The sequence below is a fragment of the Nerophis lumbriciformis genome, linkage group LG26 (genome assembly GCF_033978685.3).
Source record: "Nerophis lumbriciformis linkage group LG26, RoL_Nlum_v2.1, whole genome shotgun sequence".
NCBI lineage: Eukaryota > Metazoa > Chordata > Actinopteri > Syngnathiformes > Syngnathidae > Nerophis > Nerophis lumbriciformis.
Window position 1 is genome coordinate 21,037,141 of NC_084573.2, and position 25,011 is coordinate 21,062,151.

Consider the following 25,011-nt stretch of genomic DNA (forward strand, 5'->3'; position numbering starts at 1 on the left):
GTATCTGGACAGAGTGAGGACAAAAGCAGAGTTTTGCTCTCAGTCAGTTTTTATGATACACTACTCACAATACATGGTTCATTCGTGTCTTTCCATTCTCCATTCATCCCCTCTTCCACCCGTTTGTACGCAACCTTTCGGAGCAACACAGTCCACACAAAAGCAGCCAATGAAGTGTCAGATACAAAGAGTGAAGGTAAGAGGAGTGAGAAGATGACGAGCCCGCCTAGTTAGTGCTTTGGTTGAGAGGTGACTAGCACAAATTAAAGTGTAACAAGAAGGCGGCGGCAGCAGTGGACACTGAAGAGGGCCTGCCCTTAGGGAGAGAAGTGGCATATTTACATCAACTGTGTACAAGTTCATTTATAAATAGGAGTATAAATTAAACAAGAGCGACTTGTAGTTCAATAACTCAATCAAGCAGCTACTTCTACACACAATCTGATAATAATCAACCCTCTTTATATTTGGTGAAATTGGAGCAATGAAATTTAAATCTATGTGGCTAAGTAGAGAATATAAATTAAAAGTACCCACACTATCCTCAATAAATTAAGCTTTTTGGGAGCCAATGGGAAGAAGAAGAAATGGCAGCAGGTTGATTCGCTACGTAAGTACCTTTTAAAATGGTTCTATTACACGTAGACCAGGTCTCGGGCCTGCGCCACCTGGCCGCTGCCGGCGTCGTCCTGCTCGGTGTCCTCAGAGTCCGCCTCGTCCTCGTTGAGGCCGTCGTACTCGATGGGTTTGGGGCAGCTGTACGGATGGCCGTTGTCGTCGAAGAAGCGGCGGAAGGTGAACTCGTAGAAGGCGTGCTCGGGGTGCTTGCCGTTGCGGAACCAGCGGCCCATGTCGCCCAGGTCGTTCTCGCCGTCGCTGTCGCTGCTCCACAGCTTGTCGGGGTCCACGGGGTCGAAGTTGGAGGTGTCGGTGGAGTGGGCGATGGTGGGGATGTACGGCGCCGCCTGCTGCCGCAAGTCGCTGGAGAAGTCGATGGCCCTGAAGAAAGGGTGCGCTTTGATCTCGTCCGCGCCGTTCCTGCCCAGGCGGTCTTCGGGGCCGCGGCACAATTGGACGACGAGGTCGGACGCCTCCGGGCTGAGTTTGGCGGGAGGGGGGATGTGCAGCGTGCTCGACCAGTTGATCACCTGGTGGCGGCAGAGAGAGCCGGCAGGTCACATGACGAACTGGAGGGCAGCACAGGTGGGTCAGCTTACCTTCAGCTGCGTCTCCAAGGGCGTCGTCGCGAGGAAGGGAGGCTGTCCTACCACCATCTCGTACAAAATGACACCCACGCTCCACCAGTCACACAACTGTGTGTAACCTACACAACAAACAAACCTTCTCATTGGTTGGAACAACACAACGTGAACAATTATCATCATAATACAACAACTTCTTTCTTGCACTTGTTCATGTTGTGTACATTAATATCACAGGGTCGTCATAAAATGATTACCTGTCTACATCTATTCTAAATTATATTACAACTAGAGATGTCCAGATGGCAGGCCGATATTATCGGCCGATAAATGCTTTAAAATGTAATATCGGAAATTATCGGTGTCGTTTTTTTTTTATCGGTATCGTTTTTTTTATTTATTAAATCAACATAAAAACACAAGATACACTTACAATTAGTACACCAACCCAAAAAATCTCCCTCCCTTATTTACACTCATTCACACAAAAGGGTTGTTTCTTTCTGCTATTAATATTCTGGTTCCTACATTATATATCAATATATATCAATACAGTCTGCAAGGGATACAGTCCGTAAGCACACATGATTGTGCGTGTTGCTGGTCCACTTATAGTACTAACCTTTAACAGTTCATTTTACTCATTTTCATTAATTACTAGTTTCTATGTAACTGTTTTTATATTGTATTACTTTCTTTTTTATTCAAGAAAATGTTTTTAATTTATTTATCTTATTTTATTTTATTAATTAAAAAAAAAAAGAACTTATCTTCACCATACCTGGTTGTCCAAATTAGGCATAATAATGTGTTAATTCCACGACTGTATATATCAGTATCGGTTGATATCGGTATCGGTAATCAAAAAGTTGGACAATATCGGAATATCGGCAAAAAGCCATTATCGGACATCCCTAATTACAACCCATCTTGTAAAATTGCTACTTTATTCTTGTAAAATTAAAATGACTAGAGATGTCTGATAATGGCTTTTTTATAGCGATATCCGATATTGTCCAACTCTTAATTACCGATTCCGATATCAACCGATACCGATATATACAGTCGTGGAATTAACACATTATTATGCCTAATTGTGTTGTGATGCCCCGCTGGATGCATTAAACAATGTAACAAGGTTTTCCAAAATAAATCAACTCAAGTTATGGAAAAAAATGCCAACATGGCACTGCCATATTTATTATTGAAGTCACAAAGTGCATTATTTTTTTTAACATGCCTCAAAACAGCAGCTTGGAATTTGGGACATGCTCTCCCTGAGAGAGCATGAGGATGTTGAGGTGGGCAGGGTTGTTGTAGGGGGTAGCGGGGGGTGTATATTGTAGCGTCCCGGAAGAGTTAGTGCTGCAAGGGGTTCTAGGTATTTGTTCTGTTGTGTTACGGTGCGGATATTCTCCCGAAATGTGTTTGTCATTCTTGTTTGGTGTGGGTTGAGTGTGGCGCATATTTGTAACAGTGTTAAAGTTGTTTATACGGCCACCCTCAGTGTGACCTGCATGGCTGTTAACCAAGTATGCCTTGCATTCACTTGTGTGTGTGAAAAGCCGTAGAGATTATGTGATTGGGCCGGCACGCAATAGCAGTGCCTTTAAGGCACACCCCCAATATTGTTGTCTGAGTGGAAATCGGGAGAAATTCGGGAGAATGGTTGCCCCGGGAGATTTTCGGGAGGGGCACTGAAATTCGGGAGTCTCCCGGGAAAATCGGTAGGGTTGGCAAGTATGACTGGGAGATGCAACTGCTCTGTACTTCTCCCTACGTCCGTGTACCACTCCGTACAGCGACGTTTTAAAATGTCATAAATTTTACTTTTTGAAACCGATACCGATAATTTCCGATATTACATTTTAAAGCATTTATCAGCCGATAATATCGGCAGTCCGATATTATCGGACAGCTCTAAAAATTACATATTTAAACTTCCAAACAATACTACCAACTATTTTCAGCTATTCCTGACATTTTTATTGTAAAATCTGAACTTTTGTTTATCTAAAAAAAAGTTCAACATTTTTCCAGAAATATTGTGACTTAATCTTTACAATATTACCACTTTATTTTCAGCAAAATCGGACATTATCCTTGTAAGAGCAGGACATTTTTACCATTTTATTCTATTAATTTTCTAGAAATATTGTGACTTATTCCTAATAAAATGAACAATTTACATATTTTCAGCTAAATCTGATATTACCCTTTAAAAATCAGGACTTTTCTTTGCGTTAAAATCCTACTATTTTCTAAAGAACATTTCTTATTTTAGTCTAATATTGCTCGAGAAATACTTACTATTTTGTTGTAATCTTTTTCTAGAAATATTGTGACTTATACCTAACAATAACAATATTGTTATTTTCAGCAAAATCTGACATTGTCCTTTTAAAAGCAGGACTTTTTCCTCATAAACATACAACTTTTTTTCCCTAAAGATTACTTCCTATTTTATTATATTTTTCCGGAATTACCGACGGGACAAGCGGTAGAAAATGGATGGATATTCTGACTTATTTTGAACAATATTATCACTTCGTGTCAGAAAAATTCTGACATCATTGTTTAAAATACTTTTTTCTCTCACGTAAAGATACTACTTTTTTTCTCTAAAAATATTTACTGTTTTACTCTAACATTTTGTAGTATAAAACCACTCTTATCTTTTCAAAATCAGGACTTTTTTCACTCGTAAGAACAATTAAAAAAAAGTTTTTATTCCAGCATTGTTGTAGAAATATAGACTTACTTCTTATAATCTTCCCGATTTATTTTCAGCAAAATTTGTTTTTTGTTTTTAAATCAAGAGGTTTATCTTCTAAAAATAATACTTTTTTCAAAAAAATATTTTTAAATTTTGTTTTAATATTTATTTATTTTTTTTACAAATATTAGGAGTTACTCCTAACAATAGTATCATCTTGTTTTTTTTTGCAAAATCTAAAATTATCCTTTGAAAATCAAGACATTTTCTTTTGCAAAAATATTTTTCCCTCAAAAATATTTCCCATTTATTATAATATTTTTGTAGAATTATTGTGACTTATTCCTAACAATATTACCCCTTTATTTCAGTAAATTATAACATTTCCTTTTTAAAATTAGAAGTTTATATGTTTTTAAAATACAACTTTTTTTTCATTCTAACATTTTTATTGAAACATTGCGACTTATTCCTAACAAATTACCACTTTGTTTTCAGCTAAATCTGACAATATCTTTTTAATATCACAACTTTTTTTTCTCGTAAAAACAATTTCTTCAAAAACATATTTCAAAATTGTTTCTACAAATACTGCGACTCATTCCTAACAATGTTTTTTCAACAACATTTTATATTATTCCTTTAAAAAACAAGACTTTTTTTCTCCTAAAAATAATACTTTCTATACCATTTTGTTCTAATATTTCCTAGAAATATTGTGACTTATTCTTATCAATATACAGTATATATATATATATTACTTTGTATTCAAAGTCTGACATTATCTTTAAAATCAGGATGTTTTTCATTGTAAAAAAACTATACTTTTTTCTAAAAATCTTGACTTTTTTACTGTAACATTTTTGTAGGAATCCATCCATCCATCCATTTTCTACCGCTTATTCCCTTTTGGGGTCGCGGGGGGCGCTGGAGCCTATCTCAGCTACAATCGGACGGAAGGCGGGGTACACCCTGGACAAGTCGCCACCTCATCGCAGGGCCAACACTGATAGACAGACAACATTCACGCTCACATTCACACACTAGGGCCAATTTAGTGTTGCCAATCAACCTATCCCCAGGTGCATGTCTTTGGAGGTGGGAGGAAGCCGGGTACCCGCAGGGAACCCACGCAGTCACGGGGAGAACATGCAAACTCCACACAGAAAGATCCGGAGCCTGGGATTGAACCCCAGACTACTCAGCAACTTCGTATTGTGAGGCAGACGCACTAACCCCTCTTCCACCGTGCTGCCCCTTTTTTTTGTAGGAATATTGCGACTTATTTTTACCAACATTACCACTTTATTTCCAAAAAATTCTGACATTATTCACGTCAAAGGGATTTTATAAATCTAATTACAACTTTTTTTCTCTAAATATGTAGTTTTACTGTAATACAAATGATTAAAATTCTAAAACTATTGTGACTTATTCCTAACAATATCACCACTTTAATTTCAGCAAAATAATACTTTTTTGAAAATGTTAAACATGTACTTTTTCATAAAATTTTTTCTAGAAATATTGTGATATATCACAAACAATATTTTACTTTATTTTCATCAGATTCTGACATTATTCTAATTCAATTACTCTGTCTTCCTTCTAATTAAAGTATTATGTTTTCCTTGTAATTTCAGTGAATTTTGGTATTGTCACTTTATTGAAAATTATACTAAGCTAAAACTAGGAATGTCCCGATCCAGGTTTTTGCACTTCCGATCCGATACCGATATTGTTTTTGCACTTCCGATCCGATACCGATACTGGCCTATCCGAGCATGTATTAAAAGTTTAAAGTTATTTAGCCTACTTAGTTGTCAGAATCATGTTGAAAAGGGTTTTAATACTCTTGATAACAACTAGCCAGCTAAATTGGGGGAGTTTGAATAATACACAATGGTTGGTAACAAGAAACTGACCTGTTTATTCAAGGATAAACACAAAATAGACAAAATTATACATGACAAACAGAAATGGCATCATTGAACTAGGGCTGGGCGATATGGCCTTTTTTTAATATTGCAATATTTTAAGGCCATATCGCGATACACGATATATATCTCGATATTTTGCCTTAGCCTTGAATGAACACTTGATGCATATAATCACAGCAGTATGATGATTCTATGTGTCTACATTAAAACATTCTTCTTCATACTGCATTAATATATGCTACTTTTAAACTTTCATGCAGAGAAGGAAATCACAACTAAAAAAATCACTATACGGTGTTGATCTGGAAATGTTTTCCTCGGCATTTTGATGGTGTGGACGTGTGGCACCGAATGGAGATAAGCGTCTCGACAGACGTTACAATATTTGAACAATGATGACGAAAACTGTTTTCTCTGTCGTGTCCGTGTGTCGAAAATTGTTATGCGCTTATTTTTTTTTTTGATTTTGTGCGTGGCATAGATTTGCCGTGCGCAGAGGACGCTTGAGCAGTGAAGTGAAGTGAATTATATTTATGTAGCGCTTTTCTCTAGTGACTCAAAGCGCTTTACATAGTGAAACCCAATATCTAAGTTACATTTAAACCAGTGTGGGTGTCACTGGGAGCAGGTGGGTAAAGTGTCTTGCCCAAGGACACAACGGCAGTGACTAGGATGGCGGAAGCGGGAATCGAACCTCCAACCCTCAAGTTGCTGGCACGGCCGCCCTACCAACCGAGCTATGCCGCCCCAAGTGTGCCTGTGCGCAATTGAACAGGCGCGCACTTTAGAGGGAACGTTGCTCGCACGGCTGCGCTAGCATCACAGCTAACGTTAGCCATGCTGCTACCTCTCTGCTCGGGGAGGGCGTATACGTATGTGACGTGTGACGTGACAGTATGTGACGTGTGTAGAAGCTGCGCTTGCTGTCTGTGAGAGGGAGACACAGGAAAGAGTGAGAAGAGCCTGTCGTGTAATGCCAGCAGCTAAAAGCAACTGCGTGAGAATCCACAGACCTGTGGATGTGTTGAAGGTGTGCTGGAAAATGCGGAACGGAAATTAGGGAGCAGCAGAAAAGTGGAATGTATTATTTAAATCGGTGCGTTGGAAAACACAGACCGGAGTTTTTTTTCAAACTGGATCTGGATTGGCATTTTCCCATGCCTTGCCGATACGCATATTTTGGCAAATATCGGCGGCTGATCGGATCCAAATATCGGATCGGGACATCCCTAGCTAAAACTGACTTAAAGTAAATTCACTGGGACTCTATTATTTTACAACAACTTGTCACATTTTAAACTTTTATTTAATTGCTATTACAAATCAAGTAGTAGTAGTAGACATTCTAACTAGTATAGTTGTTTCTAAGATGTTTAGAAGAAGTAATGAAGTTGACACTATTGTCCATTATTGACAATAGTTTTTGTGGCCTTCCAGCCGCAGTGTAGAAGTGTACCTGTCCTGAGCAGCACTTCAGGTGCGATGTAGTTAGGCGTCCCCACCAGCGAGTGTGCCAAACAGCGCTGATGTTGTCTGGCCTTTCTCCTCTCCAGAGGCTTCAGGCGGTCGGTGCAGCGGCAGTTGGTGGGATCTTCCCACTCCTTGCTGAAGTCCATGCTGTCCTGCCTCACGTGGTCCCCTGCAGGCCCCGGCACACACAAACACAATCAGGGGTATGAAGTGTCAAAAGAGAGCAGTGAGTGCGATAGGACGATGATGAAGAGCCAGGAAAAAAACGTCCAATCATGGACAGCGCGGCAGCTAACAGATGTTGTAGATTGACAGAAAGCGAAACTCACCACTCTGGTAGTACTTAGAGTCGTGAGTCCAGCGGAATCCGGTGCAAAGGCCAAAGTCGGTGAGCTTGATGTGTCCGTCCCTGTCGATGAGGATGTTGTCGGGCTTGATATCGCGGTGGATGAAGCCCATCTTGTGTACGCTTTCCACGGCGCAGGTGAGCTCGGCGATGTAGAACTGAGCCAGCTCTTCCTTGAAGATGCCCAGTCGGATGAGAAGACTCATCATGTCCCCGCCGGGAATGTACTCCATGACGAAGTACAGGTTGTCCCGGTCTTGGAAGGAATAGTAGAGACGCACCACCCACTCGTTGTCCGCCTCGGCCAGGATGTCCCGCTCGGCCTTGACGTGGGCCACTTGGTTCCTGAGCAGCACATCCTTCTTACGGAGGGTCTTCATGGCGTACAGCGCCCCCGTGTCCTCTTTTCGGGCCAGGCACACCTCGCCGAAGGCCCCGATGCCGAGCGTCTTGATGCGTTTGAACATGCATTTGTCCATCTTGGCCCGCTTCAGTCGGATGTAGTTGGACTCTTTCTGGCACAGCATCATGCGCATCTGCTCCTGCGCTTCTGACGACAGGCCCACCTGAGCGGCACAGAGCACGGTGAGGACACGGCAAGAAGCGACACGCTCGGGGCTGGACCATTATGGCAAAAATAATAATCATGATTTGTTGGATTGATATTGAAATCACAAATAACACCACGATTATTCATTATTTGATGACGTGAGTATTTACTGTACCACCAAAACTTTATTTCAAATATATTAAAAAAAGAAACCAACAGAATATAAATTAGTACAAATAAACAAGTAACAAAATAATAATACATTTAAATAGCAACATGAAAAAATACTATTCAGTTTTTTCGTTTTAAGTTTTTGAATCCGTTTTATTTTTATTTTACTTTTTACACTTATTTTACCACCATAGAGTGTGTGCTTTTTGTGTCATACATACGATGTAATAACATGTTTGTTAATTAATCACATTTATTAGTGCACTACATCTTTGGACAACTTTGACCAATATTTTAAGTTAAAGCATAATAATTTTGTATCAATAAGGGCTTGAAGTACATTATGCTGGGATGAATTGTTTTCTGAGCTTGACAACTTAAGGCTGTAAGAAAAATAGAGCACTATTGATCTCACATCAATGATGTCGTTCACAACAACACAAGCAGATGAGATGTGTTGTGGGTGTATGGATTGTTCTTGCAAGATTTAGCTTTGTAGTTTAGTTGCTGTTTCAAGTGGTTGTCTCAGCATTGTTTAGGTTAGGACGCGATTGGCGATGAATGAGCAATCCCGGCGGACACATTATGTTTTTTCTCCTCAATATGTCAGCATTTCAGTTACAGTTATGTCAATTTCCGTGAAATTCTGCGTTTAACAGCACATTCCGTTTTATTTGCCAACTCTGTGATTCCGTCCACGGTTAGGTGAAGGCGGAAATCATATGCCTTACTTTTTTTGTAGAGTTAAGTAATTATTGATCAGGCTACAGAGGTTAACTTGTGTCTTTAAAAAAACTTTTTTTTAACTAAATTTATGTAACTGAATTTTTTTTACATTCTTATTTCCTTTAACTTCATGATTTTGTTTGATTTACGGGAAGTGGGTCTTCAGTTTTGAAATCAATGAATATTTCTGCACTGAATTTTTATATACTAAATTTTAATACAGTGTATTTTGACAAACTGAATTTCTAAACAGATACATTTTGCTCGTAAATCGTTATTTAATGAAATTGTCATTAAATACATTTGGTGTCAAAAAAAGTAATAAAGACACAAATTAACCTCCATAGTAGTGAGTTTTGAAGCAATGAATTTTTACACAATGAATTTTAAAACATTGAATTTGAACAAACAACACATTTTGCCCACAATTCACTGAAATTGTCAGCATAATTTGTTGCAAAACAAAATTCAGTTTACAAAATTCAAATGCAAAAAAATCAGTTTCATACATTCAGTGTTCAAAAAGGCTATTGTAATAAAGACACAAATTAACCTTAATATTAAGCATACTCGTGCTGTGTCAAATAAAAAATAGCAATCATGATGAGATCCCAAACTTCTAGTAGATGTTGTCTTTTATCCACTCATCTGTTTCACCGTCACAAACTCAGGAATATGCATGCACATTGTGCGACCCATTAATCTTTTATTTTTGATTATAATATTGTTATGATCGGGAAGCCAAAATCGAAATCGTGATTAAAATTTGATTAATTGTCCAGCCCTACGACATGTTAAACACACACACCGTCCTGGTTAGACATCTACATCAAGATGTGAGAGGGGACAATGTGTGTTGTTTCATGCTGAGGAAGACCAAGATGGACATGCAATGACAGCCAATGCAGTGTGTGTGTGTGTGTGTGTGTGTGTGTGTGTGTGTGTGTGTGCGCGCACGCGTCACCATCACATACTTTTACCTTTCACATCAGCTGATAGTGACAGCGAGGAGAGAAAGGAAGAGGAAATAGGGCCAAGAAAAAAAGAAGATCATGAAACAAAAGAAGAGTTGGTGAAAAAGAGAAGTGAACTAATTGGTTATTTCTTACCCTCTGCATCTCACACTCCAGCTGTTTCCTCCTGCGGATGCGCTGCTGATGGTTCTTCAGGATGTTCTCCACGTGTTGCTCCATGAAGAACTTGAAGGCCTGCGGCGAGTACAAAGCCACTCGGCCCGACTCGCCCCTGCGCTCCTCGTCCTTCTTGCTGCGGCGCACGGGGACAGGCGACGTTGTGATCTGCTTCTTCTCCTTCTCCGCGTTGCTCTCCGGGCCGTCCGCCGCATTCTCTCGTGCGTTGTCTCCCAGGCCGCCCTCGTCTTCAGGGGGTTCTTCCCTGCCGGTGCCGTGCCTGCCGGCGCCTTGGTCGTATGCGGGGGGTGAAGGGGCGGCTTGCTGCTGGAGGAGGTGCTTGGGGTAGGGCGGCGGGGGGCCCTGGTAGCTGGGTACCTCCGCCACGATGGGGATCTGAGGAAGAGGTGCTGAGGGCTCTGTATAGGCGGGGGCAGCGGGAGGCGGCGCGGCTTGCTGCATCCACGGCGGATGTGTGGGAGCGACCGCAGTGTGCAGCTCGGGTTTCTGGACACGCATGCTTTTAACGGGCTGCAGGATGGGAGCCTGCGTGATGGCAGTGACGGTGGTGGCCGACGGTTGGGAGCTGGCTGGGTGAGCCGTTCTGCTGTTAAGCTGGTGGTTGTTGAAGGAATTAGAACGAACCAGCATGTTGCTTTGCCACGACGGGGACAGGTCCTGGTTGCTGTTGCTGCCTGACGAGGACTGTGGCTGGTTGGGGATAAGTGGGGCTTGGGACCAGGAATGGGTAGGACCCAAGTTGTACATATCGAGGTTGAGACTGTTTCGGTTGGAGACCAACATGGACTGAGGAATGTTGCCACCATTCACGTATGACGGAGAGGACGCGGGTCCTCCTGCCTGCATCTGCTGGTCGGTGGGACTGTGCCGGCTGATTTGGGTGACAGGGTAAGGGGGAGGAGGCTGCCTGCTGCCTCCTGCCATGTAATCTGCCTGAGACGAGCCATTCTGAGACCAGCTAGGCGGGAAGGTGAACTTATTTCCCCCCGAGCTCTGCATGATGATGGGCTGGTGGCTCATAGGCACCGGACTGATCCCGCGCGGATTTTGAGGCGGGGCAGCTTGGTAGCTATCGGCCCAGGCGCCCGGAGGTACTGGGGAGATGCGGGGCACAAGATAATCCATGTTGCCGGAGTAGCGCTTGGTGGACGGGTTGTTGTCCCATGGGGGAGGTGTGACGCTGCGCACCTGAGGAGGCAGGGGAGCGTTGACTCTCTGGCAGTTGGTGATGTGACCCTGGGGGAAGGCAGGGGGGGGCCCGGGACTGTCTGAGCGGTACATCATCGCATGGCGAGGAGCCAGGGACTCTTTAGAGCCCTTCCAGCTGGGCCTCCTCAGTAGAGGCTGCTGCATGTGAGGACCACCTGCAGACAGGACATGAGTTGAAAGACTGAGTATCCCATATTGACCTAAATACAAGATGGTATTTTTCCTCCTAGAAGACAATGGGTCGTTATATCTTTGGGGTCTAAAAATCATGTAAGGCAGAAGCCGGTGCACCAAGTGAGTCAGAGCTTTTCTTCCTGTCACACACTACGCAGTACTAGTACACAGTGAAGCAGTCTAGGACAGCGGGGTTTTTCGCAGCGCTTTATTGTTAAGGCGGCCGCCTAACAACAAAGAGCCACCGCCTAAACTAAAGTCTTAACAAGCTGCTCCGCTGAGTTCTGCCTCTGTCTCTATCAGTACATCTCTGCAGCACCCAGCATTGTCCCACCCACATAACCATCTGATTGGTTACACGCAGAGCGGTAACAGCCAATCAGCAGTGCGTATTCAGAGCGCATGTAACAGCCAATCAGCAGTGAGTATTCAGAGCGCATGTAACAGAACAGCCAATCAGCAGTGAGTATTCCGAGCGCATGTAACAGCCAATCAGCAGTGCGTATTCAGAGCGCATGTAGTCAGTGCTCCTTCGGTGGAGTGAGCAGATAGGTGTTTAGCAGGTAAGGCAGCAGACTCTCCCCAAATTATAATAAACACCTCCCAGTCAACTACTTGTAACATCGCTATGAGCCCGTTGACGTACTAGAAACATACGCGGCAGCTCTGCTCGCTCGCAGTCCTTGAGGTGAAGGTTAATTAGCTTTTAGCGTAACGTTAGCTCACTGTGCGGTGCGTGTGTGTTACGAACAGCAAAGCCCTGTCTGTCTGAGAGAAAGACAAGCATTATTGACCTACAGCTACAGTTAACAACTAAGTTATTTCACTTTACCTTTTTCAGTGTTGATTGAGCTGTGTTGAAGCAGCAAAAAAGGACATTATGTTAAAAGAAGAGTTTCCTGAAGCTGTCTCTGATAGTTGATATAATAATGTAACTGCATCATAAAGCCTACATGAACTCTATGGTGTTCAGGGATGAATAGTCTCTCCTATTGCTATTGTACTATTTTTTCAGCTATACCGTATTTTTCGGACTATAAGTCGCAGTTTTTTTCATAGTTTGGCCGGTGGTGCGACTTACGTGTGAAATTAAATAATATTATTTAGCTCATTCACGTAAGAGACTAGACGTATAAGATTTCATCGGATTTAGCGATTAGGAGTGACAGATTGTTTGGTAAACGTACAGCATGTTCTATATGTCATAGTTATTTGAATGACTCTTAACATAATATGTTACGTTAACATACCAGGCACGTTCTCAGTTGGTTATTTATGCGTCATATAACGTACAATTATTCAGCCTGTTGTTCACTATTCTTTATTTATTTTAAATTGCCTTTCAAATGTCTATTATTGGTTTTGGGTTTTATCAAATAAATTTCCCCCAAAAATGCGACTTATACTCCAGTGCGTCTTATATATGTTTTTTTCTTCTTTATTGTGCATTTTCGGCCGGTGCGACTTATACTCCGGAGCGACTTATACTCCGAAAAATACGTTAATTACATTAATCATCAGTAATGTAGCAGCCTAGTTTTGAATAGCAGGGTCCCTGCTATCACATGTTGATAAAATTATAACATTTACATAATAAAAATCAACTACAGGCTTCGCAAATGCTGTAAATTAAGCATGATGAGTTGAACATATGTCAGCATGTGGCCCCACGTTTTAACTCTTTTTTTCAAACACTTATTGCAAACGCTTACTTACAGTAAGTCATTGATTTGACTTAGTAAGTCATTATTTTAAATTACTAAGTCATAATAATGACATACTTAGTATCTCAGGTAACTAGGACTGTTTTGTTTTAACTTTACGGAAAAAATATCGAGATATATATCGTATATCGCCATTTAGCAAATGGAGCGAAAAACACAACCAAAAATTGTAGGCTTCTTCAGGCGACGAAGCCGGCCTACTTCACCACAGTCTGTAGTCTATTGCCCCCAAGGCTGTGGTGGCAACGACAAGGTGTAGACGTGATGGCAACAGGCCGAGTTAAACCGATCCTTACACTCACCCACCCCCTTCCCCGGTCTGTCCGCCGGAGAAACACCACCTTACCTGACAAATTTTCTGGGGAAAACACTGGAGAGTATATAAAAATCACTGTCAAATTATGTAATGCATTACAAGCCTCATTTGTTTTTTTTACTTTCGAGACCAGGGTTTTTTTATGTTTTCCAGGCCAAGGACCCCCTAACTGATGAAGAGAGGGAGCGGAGACCCACTACTTATATATCCTGTATACACTCAGTTAAAAGTACCTTGTTATTGTGCAATACTAAGATAATAAAATAATACAGTATAGCGCTGCTAATAGCTACATGGCAACGAACGCGCTAATTGCTAGCTGACAACTGGTGTGCTAATCACTAGTTGACAACAAGCACGGTAATCACTACAAACCCCGTTTCCATATGAGTTGGGAAATTGTGTTAGATGTAAATATAAACGGAATACAATGATTTGCAAATCATTTTCAACCCATATTCAGTTGAATATGCTACAAAGACAACATATTTGATGTTCAAACTGATAAACATTTTTTTTTTGCCAAATAATCATTAACTTTAGAATTTGATGCCAGCAACACGTGACAAAGACGTTGGGAAAGGTGGCATTAAATACTGATAAAGTTTAGGAATGCTCATCAAACACTTATTTGGAACATCCCACAGGTGAACAGGCAAATTGGGAACAGGTGGGTGCCATGATTGGGTATAAAAGTAGATTCCATGAAATGCTCAGTCATTCACAAACAAGGATGGGGCGAGGGTCACCACTTTGTCAACACATGCGTGAGCAAATTGTTGAACAGTTTAAGAAAAACCTTTCTCAACCAGCCATTGCAAGGAATTTAGTGAATTCACCATCTACGGTCCGTAATATCATCAAAGGGTTCAGAGAATCTGGAGAAATCACTGCACGTAAGCAGCTAAGCCCGTGACCTTTGATTCCTCAGGCTGTACTGCATCAACAAGCGACATCAGTATGTAAAGGATATAACCACATGGGCTCAGGAACACTTCAGAAACCCACTGTCAGTAACTACAGTTGGTCGCTACATCTGTAAGTGCAAGTTGAAACTCTCCTATGCAAGGCGAAAACCGTTTATCAATAACATCCAGAAACGCCGTCGGCTTCGCTGGGCCTGAGCTCATCTAAGATGGACTGATACAAAGTGGAAAAGTGTTCTGTGGTCTGACGAGTCCACATTTCAAATTGTTTTTGGAAACTGTGGACGTCGTGTCCTCCGGACCAAAGAGGAAAAGAACCATCCGGATTGTTATAGGCGCAAAGTTGAAAAGCCAGCATCTGTGATGGTATGGGGGTGTATTAGTGCCCAAGACATGGGTAACTTACACATCTGTGAAGGCGCCATTAATGCTGAAAGGTACATACAGGTTTTGGAGCAACATATGTTGCCATCCAAGCAATGTTACCATGGACGCCCCTGCTTATTTCAGCAAGACAATGCTAAGCTACGTGTTACATCAACGTGGCTTCATAGTAAAAGAGTGCGGGTACTAGACTGGCCTGCCTGTAGTCTAGACCTGTCTCCCATTGAAAATGTGTGGCGCATTATGAAGCCTAAAATACCACAACGGAGACCCCCGGACTGTTGAACAACTTAAGCTGTACATCAAGCAAGAATGGGAAAGAATTCCACCTGAGAAGCTTAAAAAATGTGTCTCCTCAGTTCCCAAACGTTTAGTGAGTGTTGTTAAAAGGAAAGGCCATGTAACACAGTGGTGAACATGCCCTTTCCCAACTACTTTGGCACGTGTTGCAGCCATGAAATTCTAAGTTAATTATTATTTGCAAAAAAAAATTAAGTTTATGAGTTTGAACATCAAATATCTTATCTTTGTAGTGCATTCAATTGAATATGGGTTGAAAATGATTTGCAAATCATTGTATTCCGTTTATATTTACATCTAATACAATTTCCCAACTCATATGGAAACGGGGTTTGTAGTTTGCAACAGGTGCGCCAATCGCTAGTTGACAACAAGCATGCCAATCGCTAGTTTACTACGGGTGCGCTAATCGCAAGCGGACATCTGGCGCACTACTTGTTATCTGACAACTGGGGCTCTAATTGATAGCTGACAACTGGTGAAATAATGGCTGGCTCGCAAGTGGAGCACCGATTGCTCTCAGACAACTTGAGCGTGAATCGCTGTCTGAAAACAGGAGCACTAATTGCTATCTGAAAACTGGTGCTCAAATTGCTACTCTAAAAGCTGGCTGACAACTGTTGCGCTAGTCACCAGCTGACACATGTTGCACTAATTGCTAGCTGTCAACTGTTGTGCTAATTGCTAACAGGCAGCTAGAGCACCAATTGCTACTATTTTAAATGCTAACATCCATCCATCCATTTTCTACCGCTTGTCCTTAACATGATTATGATATAATTATGATTTTATTTTGAGCAAGGTACAGGGAGTAGGGTGGCCATGTCACTGCTATCTTTAATTTACAATTCAGTGTGTTGGATCAACGTTAATGTGTATTTAAAGACATTTAAATTGGGGAAAATGTAATTGGGGAATATATAAAAACATTTTTTTTAAGTCTAATCGACTTAAAGTTTCACAACCCCCTGCAGTACCTGATTATCTGAATTAAAAATAAATGTCTTGATTAAAAACAAACCTACCTGAGACTTTGAGGCCCGTAGAGTTCGAGTTGGCAACCATCTGTTCCCTGATGGAGTCCTGGTATGTCATCTTAGTCATGTAGTCAACAGATGTTGCCGAACTGCGACTAGAAGTCTGCTCAAACACATGTAAATATAACTTTGGCATTAACAATGATAATAATGGTTGTAGTTTGCAGTGGGGTGGACATAGACAGAGGCGTTAGAGATATTTTAAGATAATTGAATGGCATTTAATCTCATTATCTTGTGCTAATGCTGCGGAAAGTGCATGAATAACTACATATTTCAAACCTTCCGACTTGTACGCAGACATTTTGTGTCCACCTAACTTTCTTTATTGGGACCATTTTAGCTGTGTTATTGCATTCAGAAGAAACTTTCCCAATGGTCTGGCGACCTCTTAGTTTTCAAAAGGTCCCTTGAAACATACTAAATATATACTAATACTTGACTATCATGGCCATTTTTGGCCAATTGAAACCAATAAAAACTAAAATATTTGTATTCCTTGTTATTTACAGTTATATATTCCCTCGGTGTACAGTTTTAGTCACAGAAGACGGTTATGCGATTGCTCCTACCCCTTGTAATAGAATAGAAGGCAATAAAAAATAGTCCAATAAGCGTACTGCAATACAGTGGCATTTAGGGTTAAAAAATATAAATAATCATTCTGTGGAAAAACTGATATTAGTCAACACCATATGCAGTAAAAGTAACAAACCTAAAATAAAATGGCCATTTTAGCCACATACCTGCTGAATTTATAGAAAAAATTGAACAAGGCAAGTGGGTTGGAGCAATGTACAGAATGTTGTTATGCTATCAGCTACTTTTGAATGCTTCATTTGAGCACTTCCTCGAAAGAACACACAACAGAAAAAATACCCCATGTCTTCTTCATACTCGTCATTCCACTTTGCATACTCGACATTTTTCAAATATCAATTTCATAAGCAAGGTACAACTCGTGATGATGAATTGCACTTAAATGCACAAAGACAACTAAAAATGCCTGGCAGTGATAGCATTAGAGGGGAGCTGCACTTTTTTTTTAAATTTTTGCCTATCATTCACAATCACTATTTAAGACAAGAACACTTATGTTTTTCTTTTTTCATGCATTCTAATTTGTAAAATACAGCAAGTATGAGGTGGCTATCAATGCAGCAAATGGGAATACTCCATTGCACCCATAAAGCCCTCTGAAAATCCAAAAGCCGACAATACTCCATTTACATGTCATGACGTGAATAATAATCATGTATTTGAAATAGTGTTATCACGAGTAGACAAACTACTTTAAACCGCGTCCTGATCACAGAGAACTAACTAGCTTACGCTGCTACATTGACATAGTTGCATTACCTGTGAGCTGGTGAAAGTAAGTTCTAGATTAAAAATCATGCCTCTCACTTGAATGGTAAAAGGTTGTAGCCATAAACGGAGAAGTGGTTAACTTCAATTGAACTTGACTGTTTAATTATAGTTTGTAGTTCGTTTATCTTCTTGAGCACTTAGCAATACTGCTACATGATGCTATATGGTAGGGATGGACAATTCATCAAATTTTGATTTCGATTATGGCTTCTAACGATGGTCAAAATATAATTATCCAAAAAAACATTAATGGGCCGCGCAACGTGCATTCAAATTCCAGAGCCTGTAACAATGGACTGCATATGGTGTGAAAGAGTGAAAATAAAGCATGTCTCCTCGAAGTTTGGAATCTGACCATGGTTGGTACTTATTGAGACATTGCTAGTATGCCTTGTCAATAATCACTAAACTCAACAAAAAAGTAAGGCCATATGATTTCCGTGTTGACGTAACAGCAGACGGAGTCACAGAGTTGCCAATATAACAAAATCCGTTTTTAACGCAGAACATCACGGTAATTGACATACATCTGAGTGAAATGCTGTCATTGTGAGGAGAAGGAATATTTGTTTGGAAAAATAATGTTAGGGACCCCCCACTCATCCCAACCGCCCTGTCCTTAACAATGTTGAGGGGTTCACTTGGAACAGCGACTGAACTACGAAGCCAAAACTAGCAAGAACAACCCATATACCTACAACACAGCTTATCTGCTTGTGTTGTTGTGAACGACATCATCAATGTAAGATTAAATTACAAACACGACAGCAGTTGATTCTTGAGAGGCGCTGTCTCTTTTTTTCAACAGCCTCAATTTGCCTCCAAATGTGAAACTGAGAACAGCAGCATCCCTCGCCCCCCTTCACAATAATAGCGCTGTGTGCCACAAAGGTTTCAAAAAACAACCTTACAGAAGCATAATGAACTTGAAGCAATTATTGATACATTTACACAATTATTATGCATTGATAGGTTGATTGGCAACACTAAATTGGCCCTAGTGTGTGAATGTGAGTGTGAATGTTGTCTGTCTATCTGTGTTGGCACTGTGATGAGGTGGCGACTTGTCCAGGGTGTACCGTGCCTTCTGCCCGAATGCAGCCGAGATAGGCTCCAGCACCCCCCGCGACCCCAAAAGGGTAGTAAATGGATGGATGGATGGATGACCTAAAATACTGGTCAAAATTGTTCAAAGATGTATTGCACCAATAAATGCGAGAGATGTTGCATTTATTTAACAAACATTTTATATAATGTTATTTGACACAAAAAGCACAGTCTATGGTGGTAAAATAAATGTAAAAGGTAATAAATAAAACTCAAAATAATTACAACGTAAAAACAGAATTGTATTTTTAAATTGCCTTTGTTATTACTATTATTTTACTGGTGGTTTATTTGTTATTAATTTATATCAGTCTTTTTAAACTTTATATAAAATTGAGTTTTGGTGGTACAATAAATACTCATGTTTTCAAATTAATTAAAATATGTGTAAATAATCATGATTACAATATGAATCAACAATAATCGTGATTATTATTTTTTGCCATAACCGTCCAGCCTTACTATATGGTGTATCACTAAAGCTGAATCTGTTAATCACACATCTAAAATGTTTATACTTTTAGGCCTGGGCAATATGGCAAAAACATTATCAGGATTATTTTTTTAATATCATCAGATCTCGATTTATATAACAATTTTTCAAATGTATTATTATAGCAGATTGTCTCGTGTAGGATTATACCGAGTACCGCATCCCTACTGTTTACTACTGCAGTATCTTGTAACTGGCATTTCCGCCATGTTTGATTGAGGTAATATATGCTAACAACTGTCATTTTGTTCATATCTATAATTGTGTATACTAGAGTTGCAACAGTACAGGTAACTCATGCTACAGTTCGTACCTGGTTTTAGAGCCACGATTTTACTTCTGCTTTGGTATGTTTTGTGGGGTTTTAAGAGAACAACTTTTTTCCCTCTCAAAGTTATTTTGTTTTTTGCTTGTCATCACAAACATTCTGCAGTAAACAAAGTATAATTGGTGTCGTGAATACCGTAAGACTTTTATTTCAAGTTAACATTTACTAAACAACACTTTCAAATGGTAAATTATTATTTGTACACTTAAATTACTTGTATACATCAGTGCCTCTCACCAGTGCTTCGGCAAACAACAAGCGGTGACCCAGATAGTGAAGTTTTTAAAACTCAAATTCTGTATCTTATAATTAATAAAAATACATTAAAGTGCAGTTTGTATTTGAGGAACTGTAAAATTTTAAGTTTAATGATTAAGTTAGGAACATTTTTTTTAAATTCACAAACAAAAAGAACACAAAGGGTCTGCAGAGTTGTTTTAGTACATGTTATATCAGGAGTGGAATCTTTGCAGACAAATAGAAAGTTTGATTAAAAAATATTTAGATATAAAAATGCCTTTTCTGATTAAATCAATGGTTGTGTTGATTCTCCCAGCCGGTACCAATACAGACAACTTCTGAGTGCCTGCAAGTCCGCATTTGGGTAAGGATTACTGGTGAGTTGCAGCAGATAGTTAAACTAAAGTCGCTGCTCCTTTTAAATGTTTTGTCATATTTCTTTATTTTCTTCTTCTGGGCTGCACTTCCAGCCGTGTAAGGGTGAAGAAACAACATGTTTGAGCATTAATTACGTTGTGGCGAGCCTGACTTTTTTAACAGTGTAACGGGAGGTTGCGCGCACACACGGACACACTTTCACACAAACGTACACAAACACGTACACTAATACACAAACATTCACAGACACACACAGGATCACGGTCAATAAAGACGGATTGTTCCTTGCAGGATTATAACAAACATCGTTGCTTTCCTATTGCAGTAACTTCTAAAAACTTATTTTGCCATGTTTGATCGAGGAAATATGCTAACAACTGATCACCGTGATCGAACTCAAATTAATCGCCATCAACGATCATGATCATATAATCGCGTAGCCCTGAGCTCATACTCCATTTATTCATGCTTAAAAATAAAATGTTCTGGATCATCATTTGTCCCAAAGTAATCGTTGTTGGCTCTTATAAACTCTGCATAATCGATTAGTAGTGTTGTTGAAGAGTAAAGCGAGCGTGAAATTAATACGCCGCCGTATGCTTTAAAGGACCAAAATACGTAAATGATACATGTTATTATGAATGTGCCTGTTACTACATTACATATATTCTTGCAGTATGTATATAAAACGTTGGGAGGTTTTTCAATGCTTTTTTAAGACCTTTATAGGGGGAATAGAGCGACTCCAATTGTTGGCTAGTGTTTACTTTCAAGTTAGAACGCATAAAAAAAGAAAAATGTGTGTTCCTCTTCTCACACAAGGATTGTGAATGATAGGCAAAATTATGAAAAAAAAAGTGCAGCTCCCTTTTAAAAGATCCATAACCTGTGCTCTTACCTCCTCAAACCCAGAAAATGGAGGCTCCATTGGCATGTGTTTGAGTTCAGCTGAAGTGCTGGCCTCATTGGCAAACGGCATCAGGGACTCCCGGATCTCCTGTAAGGCCTTATGGTGAGGGTTCTTGGGGTTAAAGCAGCGTCCCTGTTGCCTCATGATGTCCTCCGGGAGCATTTTCCCAGCAATGTCACCTTTAGGTGGGTCAGAGGGCTTGGACAAGTTCCGCAAGCTGTTCCGGATTTCCTGCAGCATCTGTTGGCTGTTGCCGCTGTAGTTGCTGGCCGGAAACGTCTTGGGTCTCATCTGCCTGTATCCCTCTGGTTTCTCTCCTCTCTTCATGTAAGAGCATGTACGATGACGATGGAGGGAGATGAAGAGGATGTCACACAGATCGAGGAAGGACGGGGTATTTTTAAAGACTCATCTCACATTTGGGGGACATTAGTGCATCGTCAGCATCTGTCAAGTGGTCCAAGGGGATGCAGAGGACAACACTTATTATTATTATTAGAATTAACAACACTATTAGAAATGTATATTCACCATTATTTTAAAATCCAATTCTGTAAAATCGATGCTTACTCGGAGTGTAACTGTGTACGGATGCGTTCATGGACTAGATTTGGCCAAATGGTGGGGTCTATCAGAGGCATCCAGTCATGGAACAGGCTGCCAGCCCATGTCAGAAACTGACACCCATTTAACATTCAAAACTGCACTGAAACAGTGGTTGAAAACTAATCAGACATGCACGCACAATTACATTATTCACTTGGTTTTTTTTGGCCATTGTCTGTGCTTATGGTATGCTTGGAATGTGTAATTTCTTGTAATTTATGTATTACTTTGTATCATGACATGTTGAATGTTTACTGTATTAACCTGCCTTAGGACAACGAATGAAAATTAGCTATTGTGCTAACTTCGGCATATTTACATTGTTGCTCTATGTTGATAAATATGCATTGTCCTAATTCATATAAATAAATAAATACATGGAGAGGAATACATGTTGAGCATAAGCGTGTTGTTCACATGACAAAGCTATATAAATATAATTCACTTCAACCTCAACAGTAAGCTTTTTAAAAAATATTTGCTTGAAACAGCAGACGTTCCCGCACAATTATTTGCACTTAAAAATACATATATGTAGTAAAATAAACACAAATTACATCATTTGAGAGTTATGTTTGTGTTCAAACTAAAAGTATTTATCCGAAACATTACTGCCACTTAATTCTGCACACTATGGCATTTTTACCAAGCATTTTTTGACGATACCACAATAATATCGTATCGTGAAATTTTCATATTAAAAAAACTTAAAGTGCCAATGATAGTCACACACACACTAGGTGTGGTGAAATTAACCTCTGCATTTGACCCATCCCCTTGTTCACCCCCTGGGAGGCGAGAGGAGCAGTGAGCAGCAGTGGTGGCCACGCTCGGGAATCATTTTGGTGATTTAACCCCCAATTCCAACCTGTGATGCTGCGTGCCAAGCAGGGAGGCAATGGGTCCCATTTTTACAGTCTTTGGTATGACTCGGCCGGAACTCTGTGAAATGTCTTGTGATTTATGTATTCTTTTGTATCATGACCTGTTGAATGTTTACTGTATTAACCTGCCTTAGGAGAACAGATGAAAATGAGCTATTGTGCTAACTCCGACATATTTACATTGTTGCTCTACGTTGATGAATATGTAATTAATAAATACATGGAGAGAGGAACAAATGTTGCGCATAAGTTTGTTGTTCACATGGCAAAGCTATATAAATATAATTCACTTCAATCTCAACTGTAAGCTTTTTTTTTTAATATTTACTTGAAACAGACGACGTTCCCGCACAATTATTTGCACTTAAAAATACATATATGTAGTAAAAAAAACACAAATTATAACATTTGAGAATTATGTTTGTGTTCAGTTAAACTAAGTGGTTATCCAAAACAATGCTGCCACTTAATTAAAAACACTATGGCATTTTTTGACAATACCACAATAATATCGTACCGTGGTCTTTAATATCGTGACAATATCGTACCGTGAAATGTTCATATTGTTAAATCCCTGATGCTTACTGTTTGAACGTAGACACTAACTTTTTATTGATACATTTAGGCCAGTTGTGTCCAAACTTTTTGACGTTAATTAATGGCAATTTCACGATAATGAACATTATAGTACAAAAACACACGAAAGTGCGACCCCGTTTCAGCGTCGTTAGCATTACATGCTAAGTGCCGCTAAACGCGTGAGCCCGTATTCAACCAGTGTTTACCTTTGTAAAGTTAAACACAATAAAGCTCCTTTGTGTTGTCGTATAGGCCGACTAGGACATAATAATTGTGTGTATTCAAACGGGGGGAAACGGTGCTGGGAACGCCGGGGCCTTCATGTTTAAGGCGCCCATTTGTTGCTCGACAACGGCGGAGTTAGTTAGCTTAGCATGTTAGCTCGGTAAAGAACCAATGGCAACGGTTAGCTTGGTCAGCCCAGTTTGACGACTCACCAGCAGTTGCACGTTTTCTGAAGACCTTTTCCACTCTTGATAGCTGACGATAATGTATTGATCTTTCTGGCGGGGAAAAGACGCTGTTTAAACAAAAACGTCCTTATTGCGGCGAACTCGCTGATACCATGTCGTGTTGAATTCCTGGGATAGTTGAGTGACAAGTACAACAAACAAGGGAGATAGCGTGATCCAGGCACACTTCCGGTTATTTTATAAGTGTTCATTTGATAAAGTCACATATCGAGTGTCCTTAAACGCGTATCTATTATCAAATTACCTTTTATCATCTCTGAGAACAGATGGTTTGTATATTTCCACATACATCGCAAATATATTTTCTTTCAAGTATTTATGTTGAAGACATCACGGAAGTAGAAAGTCGCATTGACGCCACAACAACTTGCCATAAAATACCCGGATGCAGGTTGTTTTCGATTATTTTGTTAAAGCTACACGACCAAGACTTCACCATTCACAATATAACTGGGGGCTACTTTTTAGAGCTACAGTTTTTGGATAGTATTTTACGTTATGAATGCCTTTGTTGATATCAACCAAACCTAACCCCCCCACCCCCATACTTGCCAACCTTGAGGCCTCCGATTTCGGGAGGTGGGGGTGGGGTGGGGGGCGTGGTTAAGAGGGAGTATATTTACAGCGAGAATTCACCAAGTCAAGTATTTCATATATATATATATATATATATATATATATATATATATATATATATATATATATATATATATATATATATATATATATATATATATATATATATATATATATGTATAAGAAATACTTGACTTTCAGTTAATTCTAGCTATATATATATATATTTATTATATACATATATATATATATATATATATATATATATATATACATACATATATATATATACATATATATATACACATACATATATATATATACATATATATATATATATATATAAATAAGAGAAATACTTGAATTTCAGTGTTCATTTATTTACACATATACACACACACATAACACTCATCTACTCATTGTTGAGTTAAGGGTTGAATTGTCCATCCTTGTTCTATTCTGTCACTATTTTTCTAACCATGCTGAATGAACACCCTCTCTGATGATGCATTCTGCTTCGTCTCCTTGTTGTGTGCGCAGTTGTGCACTGCACTCTCTAAAAGCCCTAGATGTTAATGTCACATATGCATGTACACCTACTCAGTGGCCTAGTGGTTAGAGTGTCCGCCCTGAGATCGGTAGGTTGTGAGTTCAAACCCCGGCCGAGTCATACCAAAGACTATAAAAAAAATGGGACCCATTACCTCCCTGCTTGGCACTCAGC

At 39.9% G+C, this 25,011-nt stretch overlaps 1 protein-coding gene across 1 annotated transcript; it reads right to left on the minus strand.

Annotated features, from left to right (window-relative positions):
- Positions 1–31: 31 nt before the first annotated feature.
- lats1 (large tumor suppressor kinase 1) lies at positions 32–23,881 on the minus strand. Its single transcript, XM_061987197.2, has 8 exons — positions 23,676–23,881; positions 21,158–21,616; positions 16,331–16,445; positions 10,231–11,636; positions 7,658–8,240; positions 7,315–7,497; positions 1,218–1,324; positions 32–1,148 (listed from the first exon to the last, which is right to left on the minus strand). Exons 2-8 carry the CDS (start codon positions 21,494–21,496, stop codon positions 636–638), a joined length of 3,246 nt encoding a protein of 1,081 aa, XP_061843181.1. The 5' UTR covers positions 21,497–21,616; positions 23,676–23,881; the 3' UTR covers positions 32–635.
- Positions 23,882–25,011: the final 1,130 nt, after the last annotated feature.

What these genes read in the sequence shown, in the direction of transcription:
- lats1 (XM_061987197.2), bottom strand. Translation starts at nt 21,496, where the DNA reads ATGAAGAGAGGAGAGAAACCAGAGGGATACAGGCAGATGAGACCCAAG. An exon ending in TGGAGTGTGAGATGCAGAGG is followed by an intron (nt 8,241 to 10,230) that starts GTAAGAAATAAC and finishes TGTGCCGCTCAG; the next exon opens with GTGGGCCTGTCGTCAGAAGC. An exon ending in CTCTAAGTACTACCAGAGTG is followed by an intron (nt 7,498 to 7,657) that starts GTGAGTTTCGCT and finishes CGGGGCCTGCAG; the next exon opens with GGGACCACGTGAGGCAGGAC.